This window comes from Tupaia chinensis, unplaced genomic scaffold, assembly GCF_000334495.1.
Source record: "Tupaia chinensis unplaced genomic scaffold, TupChi_1.0 Scaffold000424_1, whole genome shotgun sequence".
In the NCBI taxonomy this organism is placed as follows: domain Eukaryota; kingdom Metazoa; phylum Chordata; class Mammalia; order Scandentia; family Tupaiidae; genus Tupaia; species Tupaia belangeri.
The window spans coordinates 3,448,359-3,471,210 of NW_006159929.1; the positions used below are offsets into that span (position 1 = coordinate 3,448,359).

General features: G+C 51.5%; 1 protein-coding gene across 1 annotated transcript in view; it reads left to right on the plus strand.

Moving 5' to 3' along the window:
- Positions 1–22,852, plus strand: part of ANXA11 (annexin A11) — a 53,774-nt gene that overhangs the window by 29,969 nt on the left and 953 nt on the right. Inside the window, exons 2-14 of the mRNA XM_006154901.3 lie at positions 4,418–4,480; positions 6,262–6,374; positions 8,114–8,503; positions 9,760–9,847; positions 10,065–10,159; positions 10,883–10,996; positions 12,757–12,847; positions 13,207–13,286; positions 13,436–13,492; positions 15,928–16,021; positions 19,528–19,623; positions 20,683–20,741; positions 20,952–21,074. Of these exons, the coding sequence (XP_006154963.1) occupies positions 4,426–4,480; positions 6,262–6,374; positions 8,114–8,503; positions 9,760–9,847; positions 10,065–10,159; positions 10,883–10,996; positions 12,757–12,847; positions 13,207–13,286; positions 13,436–13,492; positions 15,928–16,021; positions 19,528–19,623; positions 20,683–20,741; positions 20,952–21,074 (1,455 nt within the window). The 5' untranslated portion in view covers positions 4,418–4,425. The remainder of the gene's footprint in view (positions 1–4,417; positions 4,481–6,261; positions 6,375–8,113; positions 8,504–9,759; positions 9,848–10,064; positions 10,160–10,882; positions 10,997–12,756; positions 12,848–13,206; positions 13,287–13,435; positions 13,493–15,927; positions 16,022–19,527; positions 19,624–20,682; positions 20,742–20,951; positions 21,075–22,852) is intronic.

Here is a 22,852-nt window from a genome sequence, read left to right on the forward strand (position 1 = left end):
GCGCCCTATAGCGAAAACCTCTCAAAAAAAAAAAAAATAGTTTCAATGGCAGACTGCCATGATCAGAAGCAGGCATATCGAGGATATGCCCTTACCTGTCAGAATTACATCAGCAGGGACCAGGTGGTGGCACTGCAGCAGTGCAGCTGGACCCACATGGAACATGGAAAAAGTACTGGGTTTGTGTCCTAGAACCTCCCTGAGCATGCCACGAGCCTGTGTGACCATGATGCAGGGCTGGGTGAGGCTGGGTGTGGATCACTGTATGAGTACCCCATTGGGGGTGCCCTGTCTCTGTTTCTTTCTCTCAAGGAAGATGTAAATAAACTAGAAAGAAAGAGAGAGGAAAAGAGGGAGGGAGGGAAGGAAGGGAAGAAAGTTCCCTTATTAAGAGAAAGAACTGCATGAGCATTGTGAAGCATCCCCCGCTCCATGCATCTTTGTCTCTGTTAAAGGAAAGGAGAGGAGAAAGGCCATGCTTAGGGCAGAAAGTGTGATACTCTTGGATGTCAAAAGGAAATAGATCTGCTGGGTTGTAACTGACTGTACTCCCTTTTGTCTGGAGAGCAAAGGCTGGACTGAGTTAGAGGTGAAGGCGACATCCCTAGAAGCTCTGTGAGCTGCCCTCTGAGGATTACTGGGTGTGGCAGCCCCAGTATACTGGGAAGAAAGTCTCCCTCGTGTTGGCCTCTTGAGCAGAAGGCAGAGCCCAAAGTTAGCAGAAGACTGGACAATGTGCAGATTTCTTTATTTTCAAAGAAAAGGGGAAAGAATATGGGTTCCACAAGCCGGGGTGTGGCCTGCTGATGTTGTAACCTCCCAGGACTGGGCAGTTGGGGAGGACAGAGGCAGGCTCTGGGAGCTGGAGGTCCACCTGAGGTCACCCGTGGTCTCCCCAGGTAGTCAGGCTGTGGTTACTGCCCTCCCAGAGATTATTAGGCAGTTATTAGGCTGAGGGTTCCCTGTGGCAGATGCATTAGAGCCCTCATGCGGGCATGGTAGGGAAACGCGGGCTGGGGGAGGCACCAGTAGGTGGGGACAGCTGGTTGAACACCTGCGCCTCCAGCCACACTTAGTGTCTGTCGAGTGGGGAGTTGTCGGTAATGATGGCCTGTTTGTTGTTGGCCCTTTTGTACCTGTGACTTGGACAAACACAAGGGCCATGCTAAGTCGGAGGTAAAGAAGCTGAGAGAGAGCGCTAAGATGACGTGTGCCGTGTGTGCCAGAATCTCAGGAGATCACAGTGGGCTGGAGCAGTGGGCAGGACTGGAGAGATGTAGCGTGAGCCCGAATAAGGTCTCCATTGTCTAGAAAACCCAAGTGCACCAGCCCAGGGAGGAGGAGGTGCTGGTCCTGCCGTGCTGAGGCCTTTGGTTCTGAAAGGAGCTCAGGAAAGTTAAGAGTAGGAAGCTGGCTCAGAACTATTTCAGGCAGAAAATAGCAGGGGAAGTGATACTGTTCTCTTGGGAGAAGGGAAGGCTAGAGGTGGTGATTAGGTGGAAGGGAGGACCCAAGGACTAGGACTGCAGCAGAGGTGATATTAAACCTGCCTTGTGGGACCCTCCAGGGTGAGCTTGTTGCCCGGAGGCAGATTTTGGCTCCTGTCAGGGAACTGTCTAAAAGGCCTCAGAGTGAGTGTCACTGGGGTGTGCTGTGTGCCGAGGCTGCCCTGCAGTCCCTCCAGGTCTGAGTAGGGTGCCTTGAACTGAATGGACCCTGTGTTAGGTAGGTATTTTAGTTTTGGAAGAACTGCCAGGACTCAGAGAGACAGGAGAGGGTGGCTCCAGTGAGCTCAGAGATCCCCATCTGAATTGGGCCTTTTGTAAAGTTCTTTAACAGGCGGTACATGCATACGGCAGAAATGCAGAAGGTACTCATAAATGCAGAGGGTATTCGTAAATGCAGAGAATACTCGTATACAGTCAGCCTCATTTCTAGCCTGCTTTCCCGTGGGTGTCTTTTTTTTTTTTTTTTTTTTTTGGTGTGGCTTTTTTTTTGCTAGGGTGTGTGCGCTTACCAGAAAGACAGAGACAGAGAGAAAGAAAGTGAGAAATCACTCCCCAGAGGGGATGGCCATGCCACAATTCCTTCTCCTCTGCCCTCCTCCCTTTTGCCAACTGCTGGTTCCCAGAACTCTTGTTTTTTATGCTTCTATTTGTTTTTTTTATTTTTGAACTGTCAGAGGGTGCATGTGCTCGCCAGAGACAGAGAAAGAGGGAGAAAGTACCCCTAAATGGAGTGTGGCCTTCTCCTCCATTTCTCCACACATGTGGCCAGCAGTTTTTTTAAGCCATAGGGGCTGGGATATGAACTGCATGGTGAGCCACGTGGGATCTGGCTCCCTTAATGTGGAGTGGCCCCATTTTCTTTTTTAAAGTTGTTATTAGATTAATATGCACACAGCAGTGCTGTGCCGTGATCAACAGTGGTGATCATTTTATGTCCCCATATATATAGAGCTGGCTAATTATGAAATAGCTATAGACTATCCACTGTAGGGCTCTGCTGTCATTTATTTAACCAACCTCACTGATGAATGTTCAGGGTCATTTTTTTGTGTGGTTGTCAAAGATGATGCTGCAGTAAAATCCATGCCTGTAGGTCATTTCACACAGGTATAAGTGGGAAATACACTTCCAGAGGTACAGTTGCCGGGTCAAAGAGTATATCATTTTTAATTTTGACATCTCTATTTTTTTTTTTTTTTTTTTGCCTGTACTAGAGGATGTGTGTACTTGCCAAGGGCAGCACCTCTGGAGACCTCAGCTACTCAAGAGAGAGGATAGGGGGGGCAAGAAAGCATCCCCCACCAATATGGTCACACTACAGTTCCTTCTCCATCTTCCCCCCCTTTTGGGATTTTGGACATGCCCTTACTCACAGGCCACTGGGCCCAGGACTTGAACTGCCCGGTTAGGCATGTGAGATCTAGCTGCCTTAACCACCAGACCGCAGAGCAACCTGACATCTCTGGTTTTTTTTGTTTTTTGTTTTTTCTTTTGAGAGGTGTTTGGCTATAGGACGTGTGCGCTCGCCAGAAAGACAGAGACAGAGAGACAGAAAGCGAGAAATCACCCCCCAGGGGCAATGGCCATACCCCAATCCCTTCTCCTCCATTCTCCGCTCAGGATCTTGGGCACAAACACACATGTGCCCAGCGTGAGTTTAAGCCACTGGGTCCGGGGCTCGAATTGCGGTAGACTACATGGGAGTCCAATGACATAGCCATTATGCTAACTGCTGGTCCCGACATCTCTGTATTTTTAGTTGGTGATTCTCGTAGCGTATTAGTGAAGGTGAACATCTTTAGCTCCTTTTCTGTAACATCATTCTCTAGTGATTATTGGTGTTTTCCTTATTGTAAAACATTTCCCTTAAGTTATCATTTCTCTTGGCTTTTTGTTATTTTCTTTATTTGTTTTTGAGCATGCAGAAATTCTATTTTATGCTTGGGGGGTTTGGGGCTACTTCTTAACATTTAAATCTTTTGTCTGAAATTTATTTGGAGTAAGGAGCAGGATGGCATTCAGCTATTGCCTGAGGTTGTGTTTCCCCATTCTTATCTGTGGATGGGACTTTTGACTTCACTTTTCTGAGAGGGAATGAGAGGTGGGGCAGTGAGTCTTCAGTGGCCCAAGGGCCTGCCTAGTGGTATCAGATTTTACCCTGCACTCCTACAGGGCAGCTCCTCCTATCAGAAGGTTCCTGGCCCTGGAATCATCATTAATACCCTCCAGCTACCTTCTCAACAGCAAGGTCTGAGGTTTGGCAGAATCTGGGTGGAAGGGTCAGGCCAAGGGAGGGCAGGACCAGAAAAGCTTTGTGCTGATGGCTCACCCAGCTATGGGCAGGTGAGTCACATCTTCTCTGAGGACAGCACTGCTGGAGACCTCAGCCAAAGCATTTACATTGTGTCCTTAGGGTAGATGGAAAGCTATGCAAGAAGGGCCTCATTTCTCTCCAAGGCAATGAAGACATCACCTGGCTTCCCATTGTTTTGCCTACAGTCACCTCTGGACCCACTGAGCAAAAGACTGAGAACCAGGCCCTGAGAATGAAGGGTGCCTCTTGGCCTCTGAGGTTGAAAAGCAGGTACAGACACAATGTGCTGTCCCCTTGACAGCAGAGAAGGGAGTGAAGTGTGGGTGAAAGGCCTTTTCACAGAAACCCACAGGATCATAGGGCAGGGCTGGTGTGGGCCTGGCTCAGAGGTTGGGCCGCATGCCAGCAGGTGCTCTTTCTGGCTGGAGGCCCTAGCAAGTAGAGGGTAAACTGGATTGCTACAGACAGGACCTGATGCAACTGCTCCTGCAGGGGCCCCATTTGTGGTTGTTGCTGTTCTCTTGAGAAGCCAGCTCCCGTAAGCCTGTAAGGATTCCCAGTCAGAGCCTGAATGTGTTTTCTTCTTCTCTTCCAGATCTAACCATGAGCTACCCAGGCTATCCCCCACCCGCTGGTGGCTACCCACCGGCTGCACCAGGTAAGAGGTCTAGAGTGGTGGGGGCATGAAGGACCCCTCTGCTCAGTAGCCAGGAGTAGAGAGGGGAGGAATCACAGTCCCCATCCTTCTCCACAGCACAGCCCAGCAGGGGAGGAGGAAAGCTAAGGTGGAAAGGCTAGTGAGGCCAGAGGCTGGGAAAGAGCATGGAGCTAGGGCCAGGGAGAGGTCTGGGTTTGAAACTGGTTCTGGAAGGCTCTGGAACAGGCCAGGACCAAACCTCTTGCCTTAGCTGTCAGTGGATAAATGCCTTCACTTCTCTTGAGACTCAGTTGTCTTCTTTGCAAAGTGGCATCAAGGATCTCTCACTGGGCTGTCCTGGATGCTAATGACTAGCTAGGGAAGGTCTCTGGCATGGCATCCTCCAAAGCATTTCTAGGTAATAGCGGCCCCCATTACTTCTCTTCCCCCGTGCTCAAGTACGTGGTTTTGCTGCACCAGGGTCCCTATACCCAGGGAGGCTGTGGAGGCTGTCTCCAGGAGACAGATGCTGAGGGTTAGCTGTCACTCCTGTGGCTGCCAAGAGGGGTGGGTGAGCACCAGCCAGGTAGTCAGCACCTGGCCTCAGCTGCGATGCTCTTCTTCACACTTAAAATTCTGTCGTCTGCCTGATATGCACTATATTTGTGCTGAGAGAAAAAAAATGTTTTGTACATTATAAAGATGTACGGTGATTAACTGTAAACAATAAATATTAAGAAATAAATAATTCTGTCATCTGCTCTGGACCTGGCCTCTCCTGGTTTTTTGAAATGTAATTTGGTCCCCATGGTAGGAAAGGAAGTAAGACGGCCCCTGGATGGGGGAGACAAGCATCCTTCTAAGAGTGGTCATCCTGAGGGTGCCTGCACAGCGCTGGCCCCCGCCCCAGGGTCCTCAGGCCGCATTCATTTTCTTGGAGTTGAAGTCAGAGGCTTAGCACCAATGGAGCCCAAGGCCACCTGGACACTCCTTTCCACCCAACATGTGAAGAACAGGCCCAGAGCTGGGAGGTCGCTCAGTCATGGTCACAGGGCAGAATCTCCACCCTAGATTTCCCAGCCCTGGCCTTGCTGCCCTTTCTATAGTAGAAATGCTGACAGCTAGAGAAGGAGCAGGCAGCTGACTCAGGGAAGGATGTTTCCTGAGAATCCTGGAGCTGAAGAGCCCACGTCGAGACTGCTGTGGACGGAATGTGTCTGAGAGTAGCCAGCGCTGAGCGTATGTCGGCCTGAGGGATGGTGCTCAGACAGGCCTTAACTCTGCACTAGTCCTGCTGGTTTCTGCAGGGCGTGTGTGGGGTGCCCCTACTCTCCCTCTGCCTCCAACTGTTTTTTTGTGACCCAGCCTGGTCTCCCACTCTCCCACATACTTTTCCCTTACTCTAACCCCCGTGCCCATGTAGCTCTCGTGAATTCTCAGGTTCCCCGAGCTCACCACTGTCAGGGTGAGCTGGAATACTCAGCCCAGTATTCCAGAATGACCTTGTGTCTGTCCTGCTCCATGATGGTGAGCTTGGGACGGCAGAGCTCTCCCTACCTCCTTAATTCCATGCACAGGGTGTTGAGAGTGTTTGCGGAACCCCACCTTTTTCTCTAGAAGGAGGGGCAGGTATCCCCTCTCTTCCCTCCAGCAGTGCGATGGGCTGGCATGTTCCTGTGGTCCTCAGAGCTCTCCTCAGGTTCTGCTTGGCCTCCCTTCCTGACCTCCTGTGAGCTCATGTCTCTGCCGCTCCCCACGTGGCAGGGGACAGATGGGGCTAAAGGGCTTGGTGTTGCTTTCAGGTGGTGGTGCCTGGGGAGGTGCCGGCTATCCCCCGCCCAGCATGCCCCCCATCGGGCTGGATAACGTGGCCAACTACTCAGGGCAGTTCAACCAGGACTATCTCTCTGGAATGGTGAGTCCAGTCCTCCTGCCAAGGATTCTCTGGGGGCCTCACCTCACCCGCATGGCCAGAGGAATCAAGGCTTCCTGTGGCTTCTGAGGTGTCTGTGCGTGTGTTCACCTGTGGGTGTGTAGTGAGTTGAGCTGTGCCTGAGAATGTGTGGGCTTTCTTCAGGGTTCTGCCACCTACCCACTGTCCCTCTGGGTGTTTTCTCATCTGCAAAGTGAGGGGGAAAAGGAATGTATTAGACTAGAGAGTCTCTCAGGTCCCTTGCAGCTCTGGGGCATTGGGTAGGAGGTGGTGCCTTCATAGGTCATTTCTTGAGCACCCACTTTTTGAGCTCAGCATAGGTCCAGGAGGGAGGTGGGGGTGTGTGCATGCATGTGCCAGCATGTGTGGGATACAAGAGTCCATGTGCTTGTTTGGATACATACACCCTGGACAGGCATATCTGGCAGACACCTTGAGGCATTACCATTTTTTTTTTCTTGGAGAGGTTTTTGCTATAGTGTACATGCGCTTGCCAGAAAGACAGAGAGAGACAGAGACACAGAAAGCGAGAAATCACCCCCCAGGGGGGATGGCCATACCGCAATCCCTTCTCCTCCATTCTCCTCTCGGGATCTTGGGCATGCATGCACACGCGCCTGGCATGAGTTTAAGCCACCAGGTCCGGGACTCGAACCATGGTTGACTACATGGAAGTCTAGCAACATAGCCATTATGCTAATTGCTGGTCCCGAGGCAGTACCATTTTTATTTGTCATTCCGCTTAAAAAAAAAAAAAACAAATTTATCAACTGGAAAAGAAATATGCGCTTAGTGGAAGCGATGCAGCCAGAACCCACTCTCTTTTGTGCAGTCAACTGGCATTATTGATAGTGTGGATGCCGTGGGAACAAGGAGAGCAGGGTAGAAGGGTTAGGAGTGTGGGTGGGGGTGACGTGGGATGACAGTTTTAAGTGGGAGAGCTCAGGTGGCCTTGGTGAAATGGGGGCATTCGAGCAGAGCTCAGAAGCAGGGGAGGGGTGTGCCAGATGATGTCTGGGGAACACTGGCAGCCTGAGGTGCCAGGGGGCCTGTTATGCTTAGGCACAGCAGGAGGCCAATGTGGCTGACATGGAGAGGTCAGCGCTGGTGAAGCAGGAGACAACGTTCAGGGGTCTAGGTCTTGTGGGTGTAGGAAGCCATCATGCGGATTTAGGCTTTTATTCTGGGTGAGTGCAAACCCATCCAGACCACACCCCTAGAGGTGTCTCTGGTGAACAGGTTGCTGGTACAGGCAGAAGGGCCCACAGGCCTTTTTGTGCCGTCAGCCTCACCTTCGCCCAGTTGGTTTGGCTGGAAGGAGCAGCCATCTGGATAGGGTAGGCGCTTCGCCTACACAAGGGGTTTGGGTCCGGAGAGGCCCAAGTCAGGACACCTGCTGCACTGTTTATTAGAGTCTGCATAGCCTCGAGCACGTTTTCATCTTTCTGAACCCATTTCATCTTCTGCAAAATGGGAGTGACGGTGATGCTTTGTATTGCACAGGTGCAAAGGCTGTGAGGGTCTCGTTGGCTGAAGTGGGAGGAGAGCTGAGCTCGGGCAGGGTCTCAGCAGGCACCAGTGCTGTGTGATGCTGCTGGTGGGCGAGCTGGAAGTGAGGCTCCTGGGAGCTCAGCAGGGCTCACCCAGGGAAGGGCAAGCACACAGCGTGGCTGTGCCTGGCTGGGTCCATTAGTCTTTGCCTCTGTCCTGTCTCTTTTCAGGCGGCCAACATGTCTGGGACCTTTGGTGGAGCCAACATGCCAAACCTGTACCCGGGGGCCCCCGGAGGTGGTTATCCTCCAGTCCCCCCTGGGGGCTTCGGGCAGCCCCCACCCGCCCAGCAGCCTGTTCCTCCATATGGAATGTATCCACCCCCTGGGGGAAACCCCCCCTCTGGGATGCCTTCATATGCACCATACCCAGGTGCCCCTATGCCAGGACAGCCCATGCCACCCCCCGGCCAGCAACCCCCAGGGGCCTACCCTGGGCAGCCGCCAGCAGCCTACCCTGGGCAGTCGCCAATGCCTCCCCCTGGGCAGCAGCAGCCAGTGCCAAGCTACCCAGGATACCCAGGATCCGGGACAGTCACCCCTGCTGTGCCCCCAGCCCAGGTAAGTGCCAGCCTAGTGCCACCCTTGTTCCCGGCCTAGATCCCAGAGGCCAAAGGCATGTGGCCTGATGTCTCTGCCAGTAAAGCCAGGAGGCAGAGTTAGGAGGATGGCTCATATAAGTTACTGTGTAACAGAGTTCTCACAGACTCCCTACCCCCATTTGTATTCCTTAAGGCTTAAGGCCACCGACCTGTCTCCTCTGGTTCAGTTGCTGTCCCTGTGCAGGAGGTTCAAAAGGCCCCATGAGTGCTCTTCATTCCTTATTGTTATGCACAGCCCAGGCTGTCTTCCTAAGACTGCCTGGCCACCATCAGAACTTTTTGCCCAATAGCTGTTAGTCTTCAGTCCACTTGATGCCCTCCCAGACGGGCTTTAGAGAAGTTGTAAAGTGCCCTTTGGGTAGGGAAAATGGCTGGCAGGTCCCTCAGGGCTGACGCTGTCTCATGTTTGGAGAACAGTTCATGTTTGCAGAGCCCAGAATTCACTGTCATGGTTACACAGCCCAATCAGTTTGGCGCAGGCTGTGGTATGTACTCAACCACTATTTTTAGACCGAGGGTCTCCCATCCTCCTGACTCCCACACCCACACATCTGCCCACCCCATGCTGCTCTCCCCCCTCCCTCCCTCGTCTTTTTCTGAGTTTCTCTCTGTGACTGTGTTATAACCAGTTTGTGCTAGCCACCCGGAAGACAATCCACTGGGAGACAGTTTCGCCTGGAAAGTTCAGGTTTGCCGTGTCCACAGCTATTGGGTCATACAGCGGTCATAGTGTAGAGGACAGTGCCAGGAAACCGGTGCTAGTCTAAGAAGTGGCCAGGCTGCCCTGTGCCCTTGTGAAGGACGGACACGTGTACCCACCTAGAGGGGACACATGGGCCAGCAGGGCTGTTAGGAGTACCCTGATGTGTGATGTCCTGCGGGATCAAGGAGAAGCCAGCAGCCCCTGCTCCCAAGGCCTGCCCTTCAGGAGGAACCCAGGCCCCAGCCTAGAGGACCTGGGCATAGAGCACATTTTCAGTGTTAGGACTCAGCTTTAAGTGAGCCGCAGAATCTTCTGTACCCCAACACAAGGACAGATAGCAGTCAGGTTACAGACATGATGTAGTGTCCTCCGTGTCATTGATCGCAACTCCTTCAGGTACCCCAACTTTTAGAGAAAGGGTTGTTCCCAGAGTCCGGGGGTGGAGGGCAGTAGCCTCACACTGAGGAGGCTGATATGCAGATCATCTTACCCGTGACTGTTTGTTTGAATAGTTTGGAAACCGAGGCACCATCACAGATGCTTCTGGCTTTGACCCTTTGCGAGATGCTGAGGTCCTGCGGAAGGCTATGAAAGGCTTTGGTGAGAGACCCCCGGTCACTCAAATCCTACCCCACACCCCACCTCTAATCCCCAGGCAGTTTCACAGGGGCTCTGGGGGGTGGGGCAGCTAAGAGAAGGCATGCCTGTCCCTGGTGGGTATACCCAGGAAACCTGGAGGCCCCAGGCCCAGGAAGTCCGTATGACACAGTGTCTCCCTATGACCTGCAGCCTCACCTCTCCCTCTCCTGCCCTCCAGGGACGGACGAACAGGCCATTATTGACTGCCTGGGGAGTCGCTCCAACAAGCAGCGACAGCAGATCCTCCTGTCCTTCAAGACAGCTTATGGCAAGGTGAGTTTTGGGGAGCTGTGACTTGGAAGGATGGCAAGCCTGGTTCCTCGCAAGCCAGGGCATATCTCAGCTCTAGCACAGGGACTAGTTCCAGCTCAGCCCTGGTCACTCTGCTTTTCCTTGGGACTGAGTAGGCCTGGATCTCCTGGATGGACAGTAAAGTGTACTAGGGTCTTTTCTGCTGTCCACCCAGCCAGTGTCCTCCCAGCTAGTGGAGGATGCCCTGAGGGAGAAATCCCAGAGTCCATAGGGTGCTGAGGACATGTGGGTTCTAGCAGCACTCCGCCCTGACTCACTGACAGTGCCCCTCCTACCCCCAGCCCTCAGCCTCCCCTCTGCTGCTCTCTTCACAGCCACCCTAGAGGGTTCAGCTGATGTAAGAGCTTTGAAGAAAAAGGCTTTGCCTACAGAACAAATGCAAGGGGTGGGGACTCTTATCTTTTGGGGTTTTGAATGTGAGAGAGGTGAAAGTTGAGTAAATATTGAATAGGTTAGCATTCTGGCCCAGTGCTTCTCATACTCCAATGTGCCATGGACCATGGGCACCTTGCTGAAACACAGGCTTCTATTCAGCGGGTTCGGATGGGGCCCGGGATCAGGCTTCTCTCTCAGGTCCCCTGGGATTGCTGCTGCTCCTTGACCCTGGGATATTGTTCTCATTAGTCACCTGCTATGATTCTCAAAATAGGTTTCATTTTGTTTGTTCTCTGTATATCCAATCAGGATTTGATCAAAGATCTGAAATCCGAACTGTCAGGAAACTTTGAGAAGACAATCCTGGCTCTGATGAAAACCCCAGTCCTTTTTGATGTTTATGAGATAAAGGAAGCCATCAAGGTGTGTACGTGTGTGTGTGTTCACATGTGTGGGGAGGAAGGCCTGGACAGCATGGTGTGTTTTAGCCTACTCATTAGTGAGGCTTTAGACCTTACAGGCTGTACAAAGGGCAGATTTTGGTGATTTTCCCCAAGAGGCACATGACATGCCATTTGTCATCAGGAAGTATATCAGTCCCTGTCCATCTTAAAAAAAATGGTGAGGTTGTGGAGGAAGCTGGTGATACGATGATAAAAAGAAGCATAGGAGGTAGGACTCCATTAATACTAATAATATTTAGTAACATGTCTATTGTTAATAATCTATTATTAATATTAGAAACAAGCTTGAAGAGTTAAGCAAAACAAAGGTGGGGAATCAGTGATGAATCAGGACCGTGATATGGAGGGCAGGGACTAGGGCAGGATTTCTCTCTTATCTCTGCTTCTGAGTGTCAGCTTCATTCTTCCATCTGCTTCTGTGTTCTCCTTCCACGTCTGCGTCCAGAGGATGCCTGCCCACCCTTCTCTGTTTACCTATCAGACATCCAGCTACAGAAGAGACCAGCGGTCCCTCGTCCAGATTCCTAGCAGGGCGCAGATTCCAGACTGGCTCAGCTTGGGCCCACTACCTTCTTCCAGTCCAGTTCTGGCCCAAGAGTGGGCCCTGTCACCGTACAATCCTGTGGCTCAGTGTTTGTTACTGTGGATGGGAAGAAGGCTGCTCCCAGATGGGGGAATCCTTATGAATCAAGCAGGGACCCCAGAAGGAATCTACTCTCAGAGACCCACTAGGTACAATGGCTTTTGCCTCCTCCAAAAGGAGACGCAGGACTCGGTGTAGTATCCCAGAAGGGACAGAAGACTCCACTGAAACACATCTACTTGCCTTATTCTAGGGAGGGGGTCAGGAGGCAATAGGGAGGGCCATGGTCCATGCCCCCAGTCATCTGCGCAGATCCCACCTCCAGGCAGCTTCGTGAGGTGGTGGTTGTGGAGCATGGAAACTACAGTTTGGGCCAGCTGTTGCTACCCAGCTGTATGTCTTTGAGTGTCTGTGTCTGTCTGACAGACACTAAGTGCTGTCCTTAATCCTCATGACTTCCCTATGAGGTAGGGACTAGTATAGAGACTAGCATTCTGTTTCGTAGAACACGAACTGGAGGCACAGAGAGTTAACACACCCAAGGTCATGTGGCTAGTAAGCTGCAGAGCCAAAATTGAAACCGATGTAAAAGCCAGGCAGCTGACCCCGTCCTCTGTCTTCTTACCATCCCTGCATGGTCATCCCTTTCATCCTCTGCTGCCTTCTCCTGGTGTCTCCAGAAACTCCCCAGTCCACACTGGGACTGTGAGTTCACATATGTTCATTCTGAGCTCTCTTGCTTGTAACTCATTTCTCAGTTGTTGATCATCTCGCTCATGGGCTGAACTCAGAATAAAACAGACTTTGGTCCACATACGAACCTGACCACTTAGTTTGTGGCCTCAGAAAGTCACTGCATTTCCCTGATTCTTAGTTTTCTGATCCATGGGCCTGGCTCTCCCTGTGATCCCTGCTCATCACCAGCATCATTGTTGTATCTGATGCTTTTCTTGCCCTGGGGCTGTGAAGGGGGCCTGGCTCACTTTGGCCCAGGAACAGCACAAAGGGAGTGTCTGTCAGGGGACTCTGTGCCAGGGTTTGTGCCAGGGCAGCGGTGTGACACCTGCTGTTGTTCCTGGGTGCTGTTGAGGGCACTGTAACAAGCATGTGGTTTGTTGCATTCTCTGCCACTGCAGGGTGCTGGCACTGATGAAGCCTGCCTGATTGAGATCCTTGCTTCGCGTAGCAACGAACACATCCGGGAACTGAACAGAGCCTACAAAACAGGTTAGGCTGGCTCCCAGTGCCCTCTGCCCTTTGCAGAACCCTGTGCTTTCCGGGCCTGGGCCACACCCTCTTCCAGGACCTCCGATTCCTTCCTGGCCTTTCTGTCACCCATCTCCTGCCACCCTTAACACATTGGGCTTTCATCCAGGGCCCAGCCCTGCCTGCTGTGTACACACAGGGCAGATGAACAAGGTAAGGGAGGGCTGAAGAAAACCCCTCAGGTATGGTTTAGGCCAAGCCTGGTCAGAAGGCAGGATCAGCTTGAAGGTCACAGGCTGTGTGTCCCTGGAGGGTCACCTGTCTGCAATGGGCAGCTCTGTCCATAGTGCTCTAGGGCAGGCGTTGCATCTTTCCTTCAGAATTCAAAAAGACCCTGGAGGAGGCCATTCGAAGCGACACGTCAGGACACTTCCAGCGGCTCCTCATCTCTCTCTCTCAGGTACCTTTCCCATGACAGGGCTCCAAATTCCTGAGCCACAGAAATCAGATAGGTGGGGCCCAAGCAATGAGGACAGGAAAAGGATCAGGGAGGAAGGGAGTATGCCCGTCCAAGGAGTGGGCTTGATCAAACGACCTGCTTCCTTCTAGGGAAACCGGGATGAAAGCACAAATGTGGACATGTCCTTGGTCCAGAGAGATGTCCAGGTGAGTGTGATGACCAGGCCTGGCCCCCTGCCTGGGCTTCCTAAGCTGGGGCATTCTCCACTTTCTTGCTCTATGAGGGAGGTGATCTGGGATGGGAATAGCAGTGACTAAGAATGGGTTCTGGATGCTGTGAATTTCAGATATGCTCTGCCTCTGACCAACTCCTTGAGCCCAAGCGGGTCACCCAGCCTTCTGGGCTTCCCTGCATACAGGAGGGAACATGTGGGGCCAGGTGGTGCAGTTGAATCCACATGGGAAGGGTCCTGGGTTTGTGTCCCAGGACCTCCCTGAGCATCCAGGGCCCTGTGGGTACATGCCCAGGCTGCCTAATCTAGGGGTGGGTCACAGCACAAGGACCCTTTTGGCAGTAACTGTCTCTCTCCCTCCCCGTCTTTCACTGTTGCAGAAAAAATAATTAAATACACTTAAAAAAAAAAAAAAAGAAAAAGATTTTTTTGAGGGGTGAGGCAGGTGGTGCTGTAGCAGGAATACAACAGACTCACATGGGAAAGAACCTAGGTTCACGTCCTGGGACATCCTAGAGCATGCTAGGAGCACACATGCATACCCACGGCCAAGGCCAGGTCGTGAGATTAGGGCTGGATCAAGGTGTGAAGACCCTGTTGGATGTGTCTGTCTCTGTCATTTTCTCTCTCTCTCTCATAGAAGAAATAAACAAACTTTAAAAATAAAAGAGAGGAATCAGGTGAGATAACTGTTTCAACAACAGATAGATCACAGTTGTAGAGGTAGGATTTGTGTGACTTGGTGCTTCCCCTTGTTTCATTCTGTATACCGTTATGTTTGCCAAGGGGCAAAATTTGCACTTGGATATTAAATTTCTAAGGGTTTGATCTTAGAAACCTGCTGTCCCATTAGTTGTATCCTCTTTGTGAGTTGCAGACAAAAGGGGGGAAATCCAGGCCTCTGAGCTCCTCTCTAGGGAAGTTTGGGTTTCCTGCTAATGGAAGCAGACCATCGAGTTCTGGCTGGAAAGTGCCACAGCTTCCTGGGGAGCTGGAGCTGGCAGTACCTTCCTCTATCCCCCTCGTTACTCCTGCTCCTACGGCAGGGCGCTCACCAGAACTTGTAGTCTTGTTTCTCTGCCGTCTGTCAGGTTGGAACAGGGCATCATGGAATGCTCCCTTGTTAGGGCTGGAGGAGAGCTACTCTTTTGTTCTGGTTCTTTTGCTTGCCTCATGGGGAAACTGAGGCTCCGAAAGACGGAAGGCACACTGTGCCCAGAGAAACCTGGAGGTAGAGCTGGACCAGAGTCCAGACTCCTGTCTCCATTTTCTGCTCTTTTGGCGCCTGCTTCTGCCTGGGTCCCAGGGCTGCTGCTCCTGCAGGGCTGTCTCATTCGGCTTCTGCCTGGCTGGGACATCCATTCTCATTTCTTATCACAGGGCTGGACAGCCTTGAGGCTCCTGGGCTCTGACAGAACTGGGAATGCTCCCTTAGGAATTTTACTGGCTCTTCCTACCTGAGGCAGGAGTTACTTCAGGTTCAAGGTCTCCTGCTGTGCCTTCTCAGATCCCAGTCTACTTCAGCCTCACTTTGACCTAGGGGATCTCTGAGCCCCTCATGGCTGCCTTCTGCCCTCCTGTATCAGAGCCCTTAGACCCAAGAGGCCTACCTCCCTTTAGAAGCCATCTAATTCAGCGGTTGTAAATTGCCAAGTATTTTGTACCCAAACCTTCAAAAGTTTAATAGGCAAGTGTAAATTCTGCCCATTTGGGACCAGCAGGTGGTATGTTAGTTAAGGGGACTGCATCCCACATGGCTGACTGTGTAGTTCAAATGCCATACCCAGCAGCTTTGCATGCCCAAAATCCTGAGAGGAGAGGAGGAGGAGAGATTACAGAGTGGTCATTCCCCCCAGGAGTGCTTTCTTACCTTTTCTCTCTCACCTCCTCTGTCTCTCTCCTGTGAGCACATGTGCCCTATAACAAACAAAAAAACAAACAAGCAAGGGACCAGCAGTTAGCATAATGGCTATGTCGCTGGACTCCCACGTAGTTGACCGTGGTTCGAGTCCCGGACCTGGTGGCTTAAACTCACGCTGGGCGCGTGTGCATGTGTGCCCAAGATCCTGAGAGGAGAATGGAGGAGAAAGGATTGCTGCGTGGCCATCCCCACTGGGGGTGATTTCTCGCTTTCTGTCTTTCTGGCGAGCGCACACGCCCTGTAGTGAAAACCTCTCCGGAAAAAAAAAAAGGCAAAATTTTGCCCCTTTGCAAGCATAATGGGATATGCAGCAAAATACAGGGAAAGTACCAAATTAAGTAAAATCCCATGTTCACAACTGTGATCTGTCAGCTCTCGTTTCCTGCCCTCTGGCCTGTAGGGCTGGCCACTCCCAGCTCTCCTAAGTGACCTGGACCTGGGGCCTGGGTTGAGCCCCATGTTCCATGTGTGTCTTCCTCTCTGTTCAGGAGCTGTATGCAGCTGGAGAGAACCGCCTGGGAACAGACGAGTCCAAGTTCAATGCTGTTCTGTGCTCCAGGAGCCGGGCCCACCTGGTGGCAGGTAAGGCCGTCCTGAAGCAGTTAGATGAGGTAGGCAGGACACTGTGGGAAACAGAGCTTGTCAGAACACGGCAGATCCATTCTGCACAGGATTTGTTTCCTGAAAAGAGCCCCCTGGTGGTGACTTAAAAGATACTATCAGAGTTTTCTGCATTCCTTCAAGTAACTGGTTCTGGAGGAAGCAGAGAGAGGTGAGGAAATGGAGCCCCCTGTTGGCTAGGATCTTTATAGACTGGAATGTGGAATAGAGAGTAGGGAGAGCCATTTAGGAGCACATCCACCCAGGGCTTTCCAGAGCTTGGCATGAGAAACAGTTGCCATGGTGCTGGGTCACATTGGCAGGGTGTGGTGGTGCACACCTGTAATCCCAGGTAGGAGGCTGAGGCAGGAGGATGGAGACACAGGGAGATCTTGCTTTAAAAGAAATCATTTTTAAAAACCCACTAGTTAAACATTCACTTACTCATTCAACAAGTAATGGCTGAGTCCATGCCAGAGGCCATCTGTCCAGTGGTGGAGGAGGTATGGGAAAGTGGTGGGGAGCAGAGTATTGTGGCCTCTGCCCTCCCCAGTCTCTGTTTTCTTGGAGTTTACCTTCTTGTTCAGGGGCACAGACAGTGAACAAAAAAAAAATTTGTATCAGATAGTAAATCCTGTAGAGAAAAATTATAAAGCTGAAAAAGATAATAATGGAAAAAGGCCAGGGGACGTGCTTGGGCAGTTTGCACTGAGGTAGTACAGTAATGTTGGCCTAGTAGTTAAGGGAGCCAGATCCCATGTGGTTGACCATAGTTCAAATCCCAGCCTCCATGGCTTGAGAAACACTCCAGGAACATGTACATGGGAGCCCCAAATCCTGACAGGATGGAGATATAGAAGAGGAGGGATTGTGGTGTGACCAAGCACCAATGGAGGATGTTTTCTTCCTCTGCCTCTCTCTGTTTCTGTGTCAGGCAAATGTACACACACTCTGACCAAAAAAAAAAAATGTTTAAGATTGAAGGAGATGCAGGTGCAAAGGCCCTTTAGAGGGGGCTCCCAGTATGACTGAGAAACAGTGAAGGGAGTCTTCATGGCTGGGAAGATGGAGAAAGCAAGAGTAGTAAAAGGTGAGCTAAGAGGTGGTAGAGGGCCTGCAGAGTGGCAGTTGCCTGGAGTCAGATATTTATCCTGAGTAAACCTGAAGCCATCAGGGGCTCTGAGCGGAGGAGATACTGCCAGTTCACTGGCTCTTGTGTTGAAAACCCAGTGAAGGAGTTCATAGTGGAGCAGGGAAGCAGTTTAGAGGCTGTTGCAGTGATCCAGGGGAGAAACGGTGGTAGCTTAGACCGAGGTGTTCAGGGCAGGTAATTGAAGGGATTGGGTTCCTGTTTTGACGAATTGGACATGAAATATGGGAGAGTGAGAGGAGTTAATGATGACCCAGGATTTCCTTGGCTGAGCAAGATTGGAGTGGTCCTTGCCTGAGTCTGGGGAGACTTTGGAAGGGGTGGGAAGGAAACCAAGAGCCTTGGGGATGGACATCCGGTAGGCAGCTGGGTTTAAGAGTTGAGGTCAGAAGAGGTCTGGACTGGAGATGGAAATTTGGGAGCTGTGAGCACTTTTAAAGATGTTTGGGACTTTCGGCCGGAGGGGGAGGTACTGGAAAGAGACTAGGGTTTGTGCACAGGGCTCTGGGCCATCAGAGGAACCAATGAGGTGGGAGAACCCAGAGAAAGGGGTGTCCTGAGGCCGCTGTGTAAGATTGGCTACTGCAAAAAGCAGGTGTAGACTGAGAACAATGAGTACACTTAGCCACATGGAGAGACTCTGGCTGGTGCTGTTTGGGTGGGTGGTGAGGGTGAAAACCCAAGCAACTACCCTGCCAGGCCCTGACTAAGTGCTGAATGCACACAAGGTCTTGTGATATGCACAGATAGGTGCTGTGGATCTCCCCATTTTCTAGAAGAGGAAGCAGCCACAGGGTGGTTAGGGAAGGTGGCTATCACAGTGGTGGCTGAGCTTGGCTCTGAGCCCAGGCCATCTGGCCCCAGAGCACACTCTTTAATCACCTTACTCTACTGTACTGGAGCATGGCTGAACATAGTTTCATCTTCATCATTGGTTTTTTATTTAAATTTTTGTTTCTTTAGAGAGATTTTTGCTGTAGGGCGTGTGTGCTCACTGGAGACACAGAGAGAAAAAGAGACAGAAAATGAGAAATCATCCCCCTGGGGGGGATGGCCATGCCATAATCCCTCCTCCATTCTCCTCTTGGGATTTTGGGCACACACACATTAGTTTGTGCCCAGCATGAGTTTTAAGCTACAGGATCCGGGACTCGAACTGTGGTTGACTATGTTGGAGTCCAGTGATGTAACCATTACACCATCTGCTGATCCTCATCTTCATCATTATTTATTTTAATAAGTACAGAATTTCTGAATAACACATCAAATACAGGGTTTCACAAACATTATTAGAAAAAAGTAGCAGATTTGAAGAAAATATTGAGATGGATACAGATATAACAGAAATCATGACTTTGATCTGCAAATGAAGATGCTTAGTGAACGCTCCTAGAAACAGACTCAGGCTTTGGAAGAGGAGCCCTCTATTCTGGTTGGAGCTAGAGCTTTGACCCAGGTCTCCTTCGAGCCACTTACCTGCCTAAGGGCCAGCAGTCCACTTCTGTGGGTGCTCAGCTTGTCCTAGGTTAAGCTTGAGGCAGGGCACAGCAAAAAGCAAAGCAGGCTGTGGCCGACTGGGCCTGAGCTCTCTGATGGAGAAAGACAAGATCGTCACTCAGAGAGAGAGAAGAAACGGCAGCGAACACTGGGAGTGCAGGGGATTTGAGAGGAGAGGGAGTGCTGATTGGGGTGAGTGGGAACTTGGAGGCCGAGTTATGATGTGATTTGAGTAAGCAGGTTGGGGGGGATAGTTGTGGAAGCACGTGAGTGAGGTACAGCGGCAGCGCATGTGACTTGTAATGAAGGGTCTTGCTGGCTGCTTTGTGAGCTGGGCAGGTGGGCTAGGCTGTCAGACAGCTGGGCTGTCCAGGGTGCTGGGAGCAGTGGGGCCGGGGCTCCAGGAGGGACCATGGTCTCTTCACATGTGTCCTGTCCAGTTTGCTTGGGCTTCCATGACAAAATGCCACAGGCTGGATAGCTTACAGATCAAGTTTGCTTCCTCACGGTTCTGGATGCTGAAAGTCCAGGGTCAGGTTGCCGGCAGAGTTGGTTTCTTCTGAGGCCACTCTCTGTGGATGCAGGCTCCTCCTCTGACTGTCCTCACGTGGTCTTTCCTCTGGACTTGCACATCCTGATACCACTGGGGACTAATCTCCTCTTCTTAGTGCACCAATTCGATTGGATTAAAGCCCACCCTCTCACCTTGTTCTATTCTGATTACCTCCATAAAAACCTCTTCTCCAAATATGTGCAGTTCTGAGATATGTGGTTTCTGGACTTCAGCACATGAATTTGGGAGGACACAATTCCATCCATAACATCCCTCTACCTTCTCTAGTTTTCAACGAATATCAGAGAATGACGGGGCGAGACATTGAGAAGAGCATCTGCCGGGAGATGTCAGGGGACCTGGAGCAGGGCATGCTAGCCGTGGGTAAGTGTCCTGGGCTTGCCCAGCTGCCTGCCCACCAGGAGCTAGTGTGTACTGGAAGTTTGCAGGGTGCTCAGCTAGCCCCTGGTTGAAGGGTGGTGTTGTGAAAGAACCACAGGGTCCAGGATTGCTAAATGCGGAATGTCAGTGGTGGGAAACCGTGCTGTTTCCCAGGTCCTGCGTAGCTGAACCCCCGCTGTCCCGGAGGTGTCTTGTTTATATTTCCAGCATGGCTCTGGATAAGAGTGCTGCAGTGTGGGTATTAGTGGGACAGCATCCAGCTGCTCTCCCGGAGGAAGATGACTCACATCCTGCCAAGTTTCCTCTAAAAATACATCCCTGTAGGCAGTTGTCAGATGTTTGTGATGGAAACACGTGGAAAGATTTTTTTACTTGCAACAGCAAAACAGGCCCATGCCAGACAGAGCTGGCTTACCTCCTGGAATGATGGTGTGCTTCTTGCATTGCCTGTGCCCTCTAAGGCAGGGTCCCAGGGACTCCAGACGACGCCCTGTGCACTACCCCCTGTGTGGAATTGGATCCTCAAGTCTCTCTTTATACTCACTTGGCAAAGTCAGTTTCACTTCATTACTGTGCTTTTCCTGGAACTTTCAGGAGGGGACAGACCGTAAACTCTCCTCGCATGTACCCCATGGTAGGTCTCATGGCCTGAGAACCCCAGGAACAGGCTTATTGCTCATGAGGGACCCAGCATCTCCAGCTTGCCCATCCCACCTGGGCAGCACCGCGACGCCTCCTCATCACGCATGCATCTCCCCTCCCACAACTTGCAGTGTCATCACGTTCCCAGCCCTCTGGGTCTCATTTCTTCCACCACAGCAGTTGGCAGCCAAGAAGGTGGTCAGTTTGGTGTCCAGGCTCTGTGTGCTCTGTGTGGAGCTAAGATCACGGGCCTGCTGAGCCCAGAAGAGGAGAATGGGGAATGCAGACAGATGCAGTGCTGGGTTTGACAACTGGTCTCCTAAGAGGACACCCACATACTCCACGCCCCTCGGCTGAGAGTCTTCTTTTGATTCAGTTACACCGTGTTTCTTTCTTTAGTGAAATGTCTGAAGAATACCCCTGCCTTCTTTGCTGAAAGACTCAATAAGGCCATGAGGGTACGTAAGTCCTGTGTGCAGGGGGCCCAGATCGGGGATGTCACAGCCCCCTTGTGACTCGGGCTAAGAACTGGGGGTGGGAGGCATGGGGATGGTCACATTTTACCCAAGAGATCTGAGGACCAGAAGGTGGGGAGGGGTCAGAGAGCCCAGGGAGGAAGGGCAGGTGAGGAAGCCCATTGCTCATGCTCTTGGCGACTCTTGTTTTAGGGAGCAGGAACGAAGGACCGGACCCTGATTCGCATCATGGTGTCTCGCAGTGAGGTCGACCTCCTGGACATTAGGTCAGAGTACAAGCGGATGTACGGCAAGTCGCTGTACCACGACATCACGGTACGGGCCTTCTCCGGGCTGATGGGCTTCCTCTGGTGTCCCCTCACCTGCTGGCCTCCTTGGCACTCCCATGCTCCCCTTACCTCTCCCCCGTGGAACAACCCACATACCTGGCTTCTGTGTAGTGGATGGGCGTTTCATTTAGGGACTTCAGACTTGTTCTCCTCAGCTTCTGTTTCTTCATCTAGTGGTCCCCAAACAGATGATAAGCTCCTCAGGGCGGGGTATGTCTTGACTCTGCTGTCATCCCCAAGTGTCCAGGACACCCACTACTCAGTAACTGGTGGGGGTGTCCACCCAGCAGCATCAGAGGATCACAGGACCTCCCTACCGAGTCCTGGCCACCGTGTGGTTCTGGGATCTGTCATGAGAACCCACATCCCAAAGGCTCTGCAGGCCCAGCTCTGGCTCACTGATCATCACTGTCACTCAGCTTTACTGTGGAGGCCACACAGTGAGGCAATTCAGAGCGAGACCCGCAGAGTCACAGCACTGAGTCCAGCCCAGTCTTTCTCCTTGCTATCTGTGTGGTATCAGCCGCTTCCTTAAGCCTTCCCCAACCCTACCCTTTAAAATGAGAAAACAGTAGCTCCTCCCTAGAAGCTGGGTGAGGGCTGAAGGTGAAACACTGACCACTGTCGTATCACTGTATACCAGAGCCAGTCACCTGAACATGTTCTTGCCCGGGTGATGGATGGTCAAATCCTGAACTCACGTGGACCTTGAAATTGAAGTCATCAGGACCAGGTCCTGATTTTAGTCTTGGTAGCCTCTGACGTTACTGGGCTGCCATTGAGACTAGCCAACCTCTGTTTCCCTGGTGATGAGAATGATGCTGGCAGCAGAGAGTTAGTCATTATTACCAAGTGCTTCCTACCTGCCAGCAGGCTCTGGATGGCTTGCCCTCAAAGGTGCTTAGGGTGGAAGGAAACGGTTAGAAATTAGCCAAGCCTGCCAGCACTCCTGGAGTGAGTGCAGTGGTCCCAGACGGAGGAGAGACCTGTGGACCTGAGGAGCCTGGACCTCCACCGATGGTCCTGTATTAGGAGATGACACTTCCTGAACTGCACACAGTGTCACATTATGGTACAAAGTGTAGCACATCATGAATGCACTAGGAAAAGAACAATACTGGTTAGCCCTGGGTAGTGGTTTTCAGACTGACTTTAAATTGTTTTATGGTTAGTTACTTAGCTTTGATAATTAGAGTAAGTGCAGCTTGTTAAGGATTATTTTATTTCTCCCATGAGAGAGAGCGAGCATGTGAGACAGTCCCTCACAACAGTCTTCTCCTCCCCTCTCCCAGCCTTCTAGTCAGCCAGGATCACAGGCACGTGTGTGCACCTGGGGTCTAAACTCATCAGCCCTGTGGCTCCAGCAGAACAGTGAACAGCCTCTTGTGCCACCACAGCTGGGCCAGCTTTTTATATTATTAGTTTTTAATTATATATATATATATATACATACACAGATATCTATCTATCGATCTATCTAGATATATAGATATATTTAGAGAGAGATTTTTGCTATAGGGTGTGTGTGCTCACTAGAGAGAGAGACAGAAAGCAAGAAATCACTCTCCAAGGGGGATGGCCATACTGTCGTCCTTTCTCCAGCCTCCTCTCAAGGTTTTGGGCATGCCTGCACATGCCCCTGGCATGAGTTTTAACCTGCCAGGTCCGGGACTCACACTGTGGTGGATGATGTGGGAGTCCAGCAATGTAGCCATTATGCCATCTGCTGGTCCCCAGTTTTTAATATTTTTAACAAGGCTTGGG